Raw genomic sequence first — 12466 nt, 5'->3', positions numbered from 1 at the left:
TGACTTTGAATGGGGATGACGTCACTTCCCTCGCTTGTCGCCGAACTGCATTGTGGGGGGGCGAGGCGAAGATTTCCAGGATTTTCAGGATGTTCAGGATTCCAAAGTTGAACAATGTTCAACTTTTGAGGCTGAGCTGGAAGCGACAGCCAATCAGATCCGTTTATGCAAATCTGACAGTTCAAGCGCTAGCCAATCAAACCGCGTGCAAGCTGGGAGAACCAGACCCGCAGTTCATTTCTATATTCCACAAAAATGGAGGAGAAGTTAGTTATTGCGGTAGCAAATCACCCGGTTCTTTATGACCAGTCCCTATTTACTTACCGGGATACAAACCGGAGGAACCAGGCATGGAGGGAGGTGGCATAGACAGTGGGTGAAACTGGTAGGTTTTCGCTTGTTTGGGGATTTTATATCCAGTTTACTTCGTTGCTAGTTCAGTGTTTCCCACAGATATGAAATATACTTGGGCGGGTGGTGGCAAGGGGGGGGTGCGCGAAAAAAAAGAAAAGTTTTAACAACATTATTTATTGACTTTTCATTCCGGTATAATCATTTTGCGCAAAGATGGCACTGTTTGTCAGAGCACTTCATCCTTCTGGGATTTCATGAAGAACAGCTCCAACGCCTGTGTGTATGGGAATGCCTCTGGTGCTGGTCCATTAACTGCCAGTGTTTCCCACAGATCTGAAATATACTTTGGGGGGTGGTGGTAGCGGGGGGGGTTGAGGTGACGTGCAACAACATTAACCTTTCTGTTGGTCGCTTGTTAGCAGACCCTTCACGCGATGGCAGAGCGAACAGGTACAGGTACAGGCAGGGTCCATAATGATAGCCCTATAGTTTAAATCTACTACCCACACATGAACATATGGAAATGGGTTACTATTTTAAAAAATAAATGTATTTATTAATGTATTTAGGAACCTATCCATGTGATTTTTAGTGGGGGTCGACCTCAAATCCTCTAGGGGGGTCCAGGGGCATGCCCCCCCGGTAAGATTTTATTTTTTATTTTGGAATTAAATGCATCAATCTGGTGCATTTTGAGGGGAAAATAAAGAGACTAGATCTATGGAAACACCTATATTTAACAGAACTGTATACATTTCAATAATCATAAAATCAAGGCCATAACCAATAACATACCATTTCCAATATGAAAAAAACACTGAAACTTGTTTATTAATTTAGTTTTGGTTCATTTATAGTTGTGAGTGTGTCTGTGCTCCTGAATCAGCCTCTCCTGTCTCCCTCCTCTCCCCCCTCTCCATCCTCTCCCCCTGCTCCTCTTTGAGGCAGCAGCAAAGACTAGTTTTCTCTCAACAAGTTTTAAAAGTGTATCTTACCTTTTTTCACCTAGTTAACTTTTTATTTATTTATTCATGCATATTTTACTAATCACATTACATTTCATTTAGCTGACGCTTTTATCCAAAGCGACTTATAATGACCGATTACAGGGACATTCTCCCTGGAGTAACTAAGGGCTAAGTGCCTTACTCAAGGGCACACTAGTGGTGGTGTTCCTGGCGGGATTTGAACTCACAGCCTTCCGATCTTCAGCCCACCTCACTATCCATTAGACCAATCACTACCCTCTCAAATGGAAATATGTGTTTACATAAATGGTGACCACACCGTTTGAGACCCACTGAGAACTTAGACTAAGTTAACTATCTAAACACTCAGAGAGTCCTTTACCTCACCTGAGCTGAGGTTATCCCGAGCTTGAATGACACACAGAGACCAACCATGTCGGCAGGCCACATCATGTGGACAGCCAGTCACCCTGTGTGAGGCAGGCCACTTAACAGGCCAGAAGGAGGCGAGATCAGAGCACAAGGGAGCGAGGGATCATTGTCTACAAGTTAATCGATCGCAGATGGCGTCGTGGTCACGGACGAATAAAAAAAAAATATATAAAAAAAACTAAATGGGTCGCGAAATATACTTGGGCGGCCGTTAATATACCTGGGCGGCCCGCCCAAGTATAGTCTATGTGTGGGAAACCCTGTATACTTCGTTGCTAGCAAGCATAGACAGTATCATTAGCCAGCATGGAATGTAGCATAAAATAGCACCATAAACATTAATCTCATAAATGTTCAAAATGTTAAAAAAATAAATGTTCATCATAGCCCTTCCTATTTGACAATAGTGTAGAAGAACCGGGTTTTTTTGCTTTGTATGTCGGGGGCGGGATATTCATGTGATATTCATGTGATTGGTTGTTGGTCGCGAAATCCCCAAGCTGTCAGACACGCCCAGCTCCAGGATTTTCAAGATTTGGTCAAAGCTGCTGTGTGGACACACCGTTACCCCTCAAGAAATCCTCACGTGCTATGGGAATCTCCCACAATCCATTGCCGTAACAAAGCTAATGCAGACACACGTTTGTGACACCAGATGGCGCAATTGTGTATGTGCGTGTGGGGAGTCTTGCAGTAGAAAATTCGACTGTAGCGCCGCCACTGTGGGCTAAGCCCCGAATGTTTCCAGGTCCAGGCAACGCCCCTGTTCTTGACCTCCCTCATTCTCCCCTCCTCACCTCCCCCTCTTCCATCCACCAGTTGTGTAACGGCAGTGATTTGCATGCCAAAACGTTTTTGTAAGAAGTGGCGGCTGGTGGAAAATATTGTTGGTGGGGCTGTTGATATAGTGAGTAAACAATTTTCTTTTTGGGAGAAATTACCCCTTAAATTAGGACTTCTGGTGATGTAATGGCGCGTTTCCAGTGCAGCGCAGAGCTCGCTTTAATGCTGCGTTCAGACCGGACGCGATGTGAATATTCGCTTCGCTCTAAACGCTCCTATCGCATCGCTCTAGTCGCTCGAGTTTCACCGCAGTTGCCAGCTGTGTTTACTCGCATCATTCAAACAAGACGCGCTCGGGAGCTACAACTACAACAAAATGAACATATTTTACCGTGATTAAATTGTAATACACGTTTCTAAATGATGCCGACGTAACAACATACTGATACCGGTTAGTAAAAACCATGAATTAATGCTTTGACAAGTCTGCAGACAGACGGCAGGTGAAAAACCTTTTAGAATGCTTGTTTTCTGAATGGAGCTTGGGTCGACCAGGCTAAGCTAACGTTGTATATGCTCCGACCGTCCACACTCATAACAACGGCCTATAGACATAAATAAACCAGCGACTGTATTCGCCATGACACAGACAGTGCCGAGCGGGGCCAGTTTTTGGTTGCGTTTCCACTTGGCCTAGTACCGGCTAGTGGGTCCTAATTCACAGTTTTTCTGGCCCCATAAAATCGTGGTTCTAGGGCCAGGAACAACCAGGCTGAGTCGGGCTGAGTATGCTAAACTAGAGAGAGAATCGCTGGCAAGGGGGCTACAACTACAACAAGATGAACATATTTGACCGTGATTTAATTGTAATACACGTTTCAAAATTATGCCGAATTAACAACATACTGATACCGGTTAGTAAAAACCATGAATTAATGCTTTGACAAGTCTGCAGACAGACGGCAGGCGAAAAACCCTTTTAAAATGCGTGTTTTCTAAATGGAGCTTGGCTAAGCTAACGTTATATATGCTCCGACCGTCCACACTCACAACAACGGCCTATACAGACATAAATAAACCAGCGACTGTATTCTCCATGACACAGACAGTCTGTGGTTTGTACTTGTTTAACTTTTGTCTAGTTTCTGAACAGATCGTATCTGTCCCCGGCTGTTTGAAGAGCAAGCATGGGAAACAAAAGACAGCATTTACCTGTTTGCATCCAGCTAGCCATGCCTTTCTGGTGTACCAGCTACGTGAGAAGCCTCGTTGATACGTTTTGTCTTTTTCACGAGTTTGCTGCGATATACACAAATCGGGTTGGTCCGGTCCAAGGTCTTTAAGCAACAGTTTATCTCCCAAACTTCTCCTTTCGAAAGGATTGGAGATTAGCTCTTGAACGGAATTGGGCGGGGACCGAGGTCCGGCGACTCCACCTGCACACGAAGCCATTCTCATCCAACTACTGCGTCACCTTGGTCACTCACGAGTCTAAAACACAACTCACGTCAACACACGTAAGCAACGTGGGCGCCAATGTGAGCGCCCACGTCACCAAAATATTTGACGGCGCTGATTGGCTGAAATTATGTTTCGGCGGCACAGTTTACTATTGAGACTTTTGCAACGTGCTGGTTGCTGCTGTTTGGCTCGGGGGCTCCTTGCACGGCGCATGATAAACTAATGCCACGGGCAAGGCCAGGCAGGAAACATGTGACTTATCAGTAACTTTAGACATCGTAACACAATTTTAAAACGAGATTTTATTGTAGATTATACATTTTACTGATACCAATTGTATGATATTTACCTTGTTCATTAAAAAAAAAAATATTAAAAAAAAAAAAAAATTTAAATATTTTTTTTTTAATTAAATATTTGTTTTAATATTTGTTTTTGTATGTGGGAAGAGGTGGGGCGGCGCCCCTATGGGCCGGCCGCCAGTAAAAGGCTAGCAGGGGGAGGAGACAGGAGGAGGAGGGAACAGGACTCTGCAGGATATAAGGAGCCTGCACCCCTACTCTTTTACCTTACATTCCTGAATTCTTCTTACTGCTGAAGCCCAGAACACAAAGGAGCAGCCATGAGGAACACACTGATGATGCTGGTCGCCCTGATGTGTGCGCTGACCGTCTGCGCTGACATCACACCGGCCGCAGACTTCGACCTGCAGAAGGTAAGAGACGGATTAGATTCTGCTGATATTACACAAACAAATAAAGCTGGTTATTCCTGCAGTAACTGTGGTTGTGTAACATGTTTATTGCATGAGGTTTTAAGAGTTTAAATGAAATGATTCAATGTGCTGCTGTTCAGATAACCTCTCACCTACTTTGCATTGATAGATTTGAGTTTATAAGTCTTTATTGACCCCTTCTGTTTTTCTTTTAGATGTCAGGCAAGTGGTACACTGTCGCAATAACCAGCAACGCTCAGTGGTTTGTGAACAGCAAGGCAGAAACAAAGACTTTGACAGCTGTAATTGTGCCGACTGAAGGAGGGGACATGGACCTCAATTATGCCAGCTTGAAGTGAGTGATCTCTATGCAATCATACTTTAAATCAATATAAGGATTCTCCTGGGGAAAAATAAACTGACATGGACTGACACTTATTGCATATTATTGTTAAGTTGGTCCAAAAACCCCAATATACTGTATAATCAGAAAAGCAGGTATTTATGGGAAATATTCTCTGAAATGTCCGTATTATATAATATGATTGATCATCAAATCAACAACTCTAAAACAAACCTCTTCTTCAATCTTTTAGAGACGACGGTTCCTGCTACAGAGCAACTCGCACCGCTCAGAAAACAGAGACTCCCGGTCGCTTCACCTTCCACAGCCAGGGTGAGTAGAGCATGACACACACACACACACACACACACACACACACACACACACACACACACACACACACACACACACACACACACACACACACACACACATTTGACGTAGCGATTCAACAGCCTGACCTTTCTATTTCTGCTCTCATCAGTTTGGAACAACGACAACGTCATGACCTTTGTTGAAGTTGTGTACGACGACTACGCCCTGGTGCACACCATCGATACGAAGGAGGAAGTGTCTGAGGCCTTCATCACAGTCTACAGTGAGTGAAGAGAGACACACTGTGTGATGGAATAGCTGTGTGATTTGGTGAAGGTGAAATTAACTCTGTGTGTTTGCAGGCCGCACTACTGAGTTCAGTGAGGTGGTGCAGCAGAAGTTCACCCAGCTCGCTCTGGAAGCTGGAGTCCTGCCCGACAACGCCGTCATCCTGCCACAGAACGGTAATGCAGAAAAACAGCACTTTCATAAAAACTCATTTAACGTTTCCTCACTTATACTCATTGTCCTCATCCTGTGTTGTTACAGCTGAGTGTCCCGCAGTCTGAGGACCCCCTGCTGACTCCCCCCCCTCACTGTGATCCGCAACATCACGAAGCTACACCTGAGACGGTTTCCTTTCCTGCTGCTGCTGCATACTAAAGAGCAATCCTGACCCTCGTTCAGGGCTCATTCCCCCCCCCCCCCCCCCCCCCCCCCCCCACTCTGCACCTAAACTGTGGCATCAGAGCGACACAACAGAACAGCTGATAGTGAACAGAGGGAATTATTGCAAGAGACCGTGAATGCTGTTTGTTGTCTGAGTGTTTGTTGAAATAAACTTAAAGCCAGAAATTTTTGTTTTTGTTTCAGTGTTAAGATTCTTTCTAGAAACGGCAACGTTTCAAATCTTTAGAATCATGAATGTCAAATCAATTTAGCAAATTACATTACACACATGATTAACAGGCATACAATTAGATCTCCAGGAATTACACAGGGGCTAGGTTTTATTTCAAACAGCCCTACAGACAGATTAAAGGGTTAATGTAATACTAGATTAGCTAAATACACAAAGTTCTATTGTGGGCCTCTTTGCAAGTAATCACATATAATAAAGCTCTGCATAGGACTTTATGAATCAAACCAGGAAGGAGCAATCTTCAATTGTAATACAACTGACACTGGACTCGGTACTAGTTTGACTTCTACCAAAATAAAGTACTTTTACTGTGTACTTGGTGAGTAATCCTCTGTCAAAGTCCCCTCCTTAGTACTTAATGCATGTTTTTCTGCTATCTTTGATGAATGATAATTTTTTTTACCATTACTTCTTAATGAAATTGATAATGGTTGACTTTGTATTAGTTAGCCTAACAATACATTGAAGTACTTTTACTGTGTATTTATTGAGAAATACTTTGTCAAAGTCCCCTGCTGAGAACAAAATCAAGCCACTTCTGCTAAGTTTGATGAGGGAATTATTTTTTGTTGCCATTAGTTCTTCATGAGATTGATCCTGTTGGACTCAGTACTAGTGAAACTACCCCCACAAGTACTTACTGTGTACTTTCCCAATAATCCTCTGTCAAGGTCCCCTCATGAGTAAGAATGCATGTTTTTCTGCTATTTTTAATAAGCGTTAAAAAAAACTTTCTTCCTGAGACTGATATTATTGGACAGAGTATTTTAAGAGGATATGGTATAGCCTACCATACATGATATCAGCAATACTTCCAGTCAGTACTCCGGCAGCAGCATTTTTACCCCTTGGGAAGTATTTAGAGACTATCCTATCCCAAATATCCTTCAGCAAAGTGACACACCCTGTCACTCTGGTTGGCCTCTTATGAAGCTGCTGTCTTTTAATAAATGACTATTTCTCTGCCGCTAATTCTTTCCTCGCAGATTCATCAGCCTCATCCTTCCATCAGTCCCAGTCAGTCAACGCCTCCAGCACACTTCCAGTGTCTGACTCCATATGATATTGTCCTGATGCCCCATGATCACAAAATGACGACTCTAGAGTCTGAGTGCCAAGGACCTCATATTATGTCTGTCATTAATGTTACATCACCCATTATAACAGTTTTCATTCCTTTGTTCTCTTCTCTTGACTGTAAAGTCCTTTTCCTGCACCATTTTAAGGCTTCAAGAACAGGCATTTTAACTGTATGTGTTTGGAGAAATAACACAATCAATGGCCAAGAATTGTACTTGATAAACTCTGAATCTTGTAGTGCTTGAAAATTACACACTGGCTAAGCCGGCCAGGTTATATATAGGCCTTTTTTTGGCAACTATTTTTCAACTATTTTAGGCTGGAAACCTTTATTGACTAAACATTTTTGAATAATTTACTATAATTTAGAAAGGTTTTTGTGACAAATAATTTCAAAATTAACTTTTTCTCATTTTATATTTACATTTTGAAATGTTTATGTAACACAACTCAGACCGCAAGGGCATTATAGGTGTAGAAAACGTTCATTTATTAACTTCCACAAGGCACATGTGCAAGATGTCAGCATCTCAAACGATCTCAAAGCACAACACACAGAAACACTTCTTCTGTTCATGTCCAGAATAAAACAATCATGAACCATAAGGTGATCTGCCCCCTTGTGGTATAAACATGCATGTGCAGGTAGACAACCTCAGCCATATGGTTGCTACATTCTTCCTATTCCTTCGAATCCAAAAATCCATTCACAGGTAGCAATAAGCTTGACTCGGACAAAATACGTCTCAGGATAGTTTGTTTGACTCTTTACTTAAAACAAAAGGTATCAATTACAAACACATATTTTCACAGGTCAAAAAACTACGTTGCTCTGTGCTTCTTTTTCCTTCTCACACACAATCACCAGCAGCTGCCGTCGGCTGTAATGTCTCGTAATCACAAAACAGCTGCGGTCGTCTATGCCGTCAATTCCACACGGCTGGTTCAAATAAATGATATAACACTATCAACAAAGGATTATACTATACAAATATATCAAATTATACATTTTAACATACCCTCACCTTCTTAAACTAATGGCCTAAGTCATATTTTAGAGAAAATGTTTTTTTTGCCTAAATCATCTCTCTCACACACACACACACACACACACACACACACACACACACACACAGCAGTTTGGGGAACTAGAGCAGGTCCCAGCTCAGTTGGACCTTGAGCCTCAATTGGAGGGTGGGCTTGTGCCAGGGGAAGGACAAGGCCCTGTGAGAAGGTCGCAGCGTCGACATTTTGGGGTGCCTCCACAAAGGTACCAGGTCTAAGGGGTAGTCGGGACGACCACCAATATCGGGGGAGGGAGGGAGGGAGGGAAATGTCGCCAGTAGGAATGGGATTTTTGTATGTCAAATGATGATGCATTATATTTACTGTGTGTATATGTATTTTAAGCAGAAGTGGGGACAAATGTGTGTTGCCATTCATAAAAGGGTTAGCCTGTCAGGTGGGCGGAGTATGTGTGTTGTCGCAGCTGCTGCAGCGAGGAGCCGGGACATTTACCGGGAAAGCCGGGAGAACGGAGAAGGTGAAGCTACGAGGTGAAGAGGGAACGGGAAACAAGGCTCTGGACGGATCGACGAGGAAGCGACCGTGAGGCGAAGGTCCACTGTGGAAGTTCTGCTGCACTGCGATTTGCTGTACGGCTGCCAGCCGCTGATCGACGGGTCAGTTGAAGGCAGAATTGCAACGCACTCAAGTTCCTGTCTATTGCAACGCACTCAAGTTCCTGATCATTGCAACGTCTTCAAGTTTCTGTCTTTCGCACCGTGCGCTTGTTCCTATCAGGGCCAGTGCGCATCTGAGTCGGACGCGCTCCGAACTATTGGGAGACGCACGCCAAGTCTCCAACTGCTGTCTTCCGACCAGATTCCGGGGTCGCTCCGTATTGAAACACGCTGCGCTAAAGGAAGGGTGAGAGAAATAACTTTTAACTCCTCTCGGTCTGAGGTGTTCCTGACCGAGAGCGGACCCATAACTATTTTAATTCGGGCCATGTCTTGGCAGGCTGTCACTGGTTAAAGGAACAAGGAGAGTATGGGGTGCAAATAGTGCCACTCGTTGTCATTTGCCCACCAGTGCCAGTGACTGTTCCATTTTACTCCTTAGCGGCCAGTGAGTGGGAGAGCATGTTCATTGTGTGATGTGTGTAGTGCTTTCTTTAAATAGACGTGTCATGTGTGTAGTGAATCCCTAATAGAAGTGCCATGTGTTGCATTATTTGCATGCTTTGTGATATTTTACTGTTAGTTGTACCATTGATGGTCCCTCCGGCCAGCAGGGGGTGGGGTAGAGCAGTAACAGCCTGAATGACGGGCTGGTCTATAGGCACTGCATTACTTGGCCTTGTGATACATTTCCATGTGAGAAGCTTGGCTGATATGGTCCCTTACTATTAACTTAATTTATAATAAAGATAATTGTGTTACCTGATATCTGCCTGCTCCTCGTGTGTGTGGGTTAATTGGGGGATCAAAAGAACTGGGTGCCAGCAAGTGGGCCATTACATAGAGGGCTCACTCGCGACACCTTAAATGTTGGCGTTGTCGGCAGGATCTCCCTTACACACACGGTCAGTGTAAAGGAATATTTTGGTCTGCAAGGAAGCTGCATTGTCCATGGTCCGGAACTACAAATTATAAATGTATTACTTTAAAAAAAATGTAATATATTACACTACTTCGTTACTATCTACATAAAGTAACTCGGTACTTTACTCGTTACTTTCCTCACCGAGCACGTACAAACTGCGCATGCGTGAGTGGCAATAACTTTCCTTACCAGCAGGCGGCGGTAGTCAAGCCCCCAGGTAGTGCGCCGGACTCAGATGAAAATATTCGTGCTGGCCAAATGGCGGTACTACACTTCCGGTTTGGTTGCCAGGCCCGGAAACACTTTTCCCATTGACTTACATGGGAAAAGAGTGGTCTGTAACTCGTTGGATATTTTTTTTAACTAAATAAACTACCCAGTATGAACACTTGTATAGCCCTTATTAAAAAAACATTCGTTCCTCAAGTTGTAAAACATTTGCTAATAACGTTATTCTGAGAGTTATTTCCCTCTGCATTATGAACGCGCATCTAATCCACGGGACCGCGCAGCCCGGCACGTTCATGTTACGTGTCCCGACCAATCAGAGCACACTGTGCTCACAGGGAGGGTGCTGGAGCCAGGCTCTGGCTGGAGCTTTTGGAGCTAAAACGAGCGTTAAAGGCAGAGAGTGAAATTCAGTGAATACACGTAGTTTACAGAGATGCTGTATGAGGAACCAATGTGAGTTGCGTTTATCTTTACCCATGGATGCACAATGGGAACGGATCCATATCGTCTTACTGCCATCCCACGGAGCTGTAATAATGGATATATTGCACATGTTTGCTGTAATTCATTGTCATACTACATGGGCTGTATGATTGAATCTTGTACCGTAAATGTTGTATTAAATGGAGTTAATATTACCGATATCACTAGATCATTACTAGCTAGCCGCTAGCTGCTAACTGCCGCCTCGTTCATATCAAATCCATGGCGGTAGTGTGTATTTGTCATTTAATACAGGCAACAACCGGAAGACAGAGAAGAAGAATAGACTGCGTGATATAAAAATAATGGGCATACCTCCACCCCTCGATAGTTATCGCTGACTCAGCCATGTTTATGCAGCACTGCACGTGGAGATGTGGACGCGCAAGTCGCGCAGATTACGTACATAAACCTACAAAGTACTGATATAGTAAATTAAAAAATAAATGATTATTTTTGTATAGTTGTATATTGAAAAAATAATGTATGGTTGTCACAAAATCCCACGGCACACCCGGACTTGCCTCACGGCACACCGTTTGGTAACGGTGGTAACTCAGATGCTTACATGGACGTGTATGTTTTTCCTTCATATCTAACAGAAATAAGAGAGAAAGAGATGGGAAAGTGAGTAAAGAGGGATAGGAAGGAGGAGAGATATTTGCGAGTTGCATACTGACTCTGAGTTTTCTCGATTAATAGCTTATATAGACAATACCATGCTTAAATAGACTCCTGAGTTATTATTTCATATGTGACAATATGTAAGAAAAGAGGGGAAGTGTCAAATTATATTGAGAAATTGAGCAATTGATTTCATATTGGAACATTCATTTCTCAAACCTATGTTTTATGGAAGAGGAAATGTACTTCTGATAAACTAATCCTTGATCAAACGGTAAATGGTGAATTAATATAACATCTAGAATCATTGAGAAAGGGTTATTCCACAGGGACTAGCTCACGTTTAACTTAAAATAACATTTATCTGCTTTGGACTGATGAGTATATGATTCTTGCATGTTAAATGACTAACACAAACCTTACATTTATAATGTGCATGTCTCAGGAAGGCTCCCAAATCATTCTGAGGGGGCCTATCCTATTTTTGTAATTGAATGATAATGTGCTAATCCATTACCTTGAGTTGTCTGCACTCAGGAAAACATCCCTATCAAGTGTTACCCAATAACTAGGAGAGCTCTGAAGGCCAAGGGTCAGAGAGAGAGGATCACACTCTGCGGCTGCAGAGAGCAACTTATCCACGGGCAAGGAGGTCGTTCGAGATGAGAGGATTCTAATCTTCAACTTTCTGATGAGATGGGATGCTTCTTCATTTTCGCTCGCAGGACGAGCGATGGCTTCAGAGGTCGTCATACAAGGTTTTCATGTTTCTTGGAGGAGCAGATGTTTTCATAACCTCTCCCATCACAGGGGGGGGCATCTGGATGTGCCACTTGGCATAGGCAGGTGCACTGCTCTCAAGCAGATAGCAGAAAGAATACAGGCAGATGAGCCTCTGTTTCACTGGGAGATCATAAAGTGCTCACTGAATTGAGCCACAAAAGCAGAGCAATTGGGGGGGATTGAGATATGGCGCTCTGATGAAGAAGAGTTTTGAGCCAATCAGCACCTCAGTGCTAATCTACAGTATCAGGATGCCTTTCCACACCAGACATTCTGTGTCATAAAGAGAGGAGGAAAACATGTCTTCTAGCTCTCGTACAAAGATAACATTTGAATTGAATGACCAGATGATTACAGATGTACAA

At 43.3% G+C, this 12466-nt stretch overlaps 1 protein-coding gene across 1 annotated transcript; it reads left to right on the top strand.

The window, feature by feature from the left end:
- Window positions 1–4552: 4552 nt before the first annotated feature.
- On the top strand, window positions 4553–6095 carry LOC117535360 (lipocalin-like). Its single transcript, XM_034199808.1, has 6 exons — window positions 4553–4713; window positions 4929–5068; window positions 5310–5389; window positions 5541–5654; window positions 5734–5835; window positions 5921–6095. Exons 1-6 carry the CDS (start codon window positions 4621–4623, stop codon window positions 5938–5940), a joined length of 549 nt encoding a protein of 182 aa, XP_034055699.1. The 5' UTR covers window positions 4553–4620; the 3' UTR covers window positions 5941–6095.
- The last annotated feature ends 6371 nt before the right edge of the window (window positions 6096–12466 follow it).

Source organism: Gymnodraco acuticeps, unplaced genomic scaffold (genome assembly GCF_902827175.1).
Source record: "Gymnodraco acuticeps unplaced genomic scaffold, fGymAcu1.1, whole genome shotgun sequence".
Classification (NCBI taxonomy): domain Eukaryota; kingdom Metazoa; phylum Chordata; class Actinopteri; order Perciformes; family Bathydraconidae; genus Gymnodraco; species Gymnodraco acuticeps.
Note: the sequence above shows the minus strand (reverse complement) of the source record. Positions and strands in the feature narration are given on the sequence as shown.

Bases quoted from the DNA above. Each gene is read 5' to 3' on its own strand.
- LOC117535360 (XM_034199808.1), top strand. From the start codon at position 4,621: ATGAGGAACACACTGATGATGCTGGTCGCCCTGATGTGTGCGCTGACC. The intron at 4,714-4,928 runs GTAAGAGACGGA...TTTTTCTTTTAG, and splicing joins CAGACTTCGACCTGCAGAAG to ATGTCAGGCAAGTGGTACAC. The intron at 5,069-5,309 runs GTGAGTGATCTC...TCAATCTTTTAG, and splicing joins CTCAATTATGCCAGCTTGAA to AGACGACGGTTCCTGCTACA.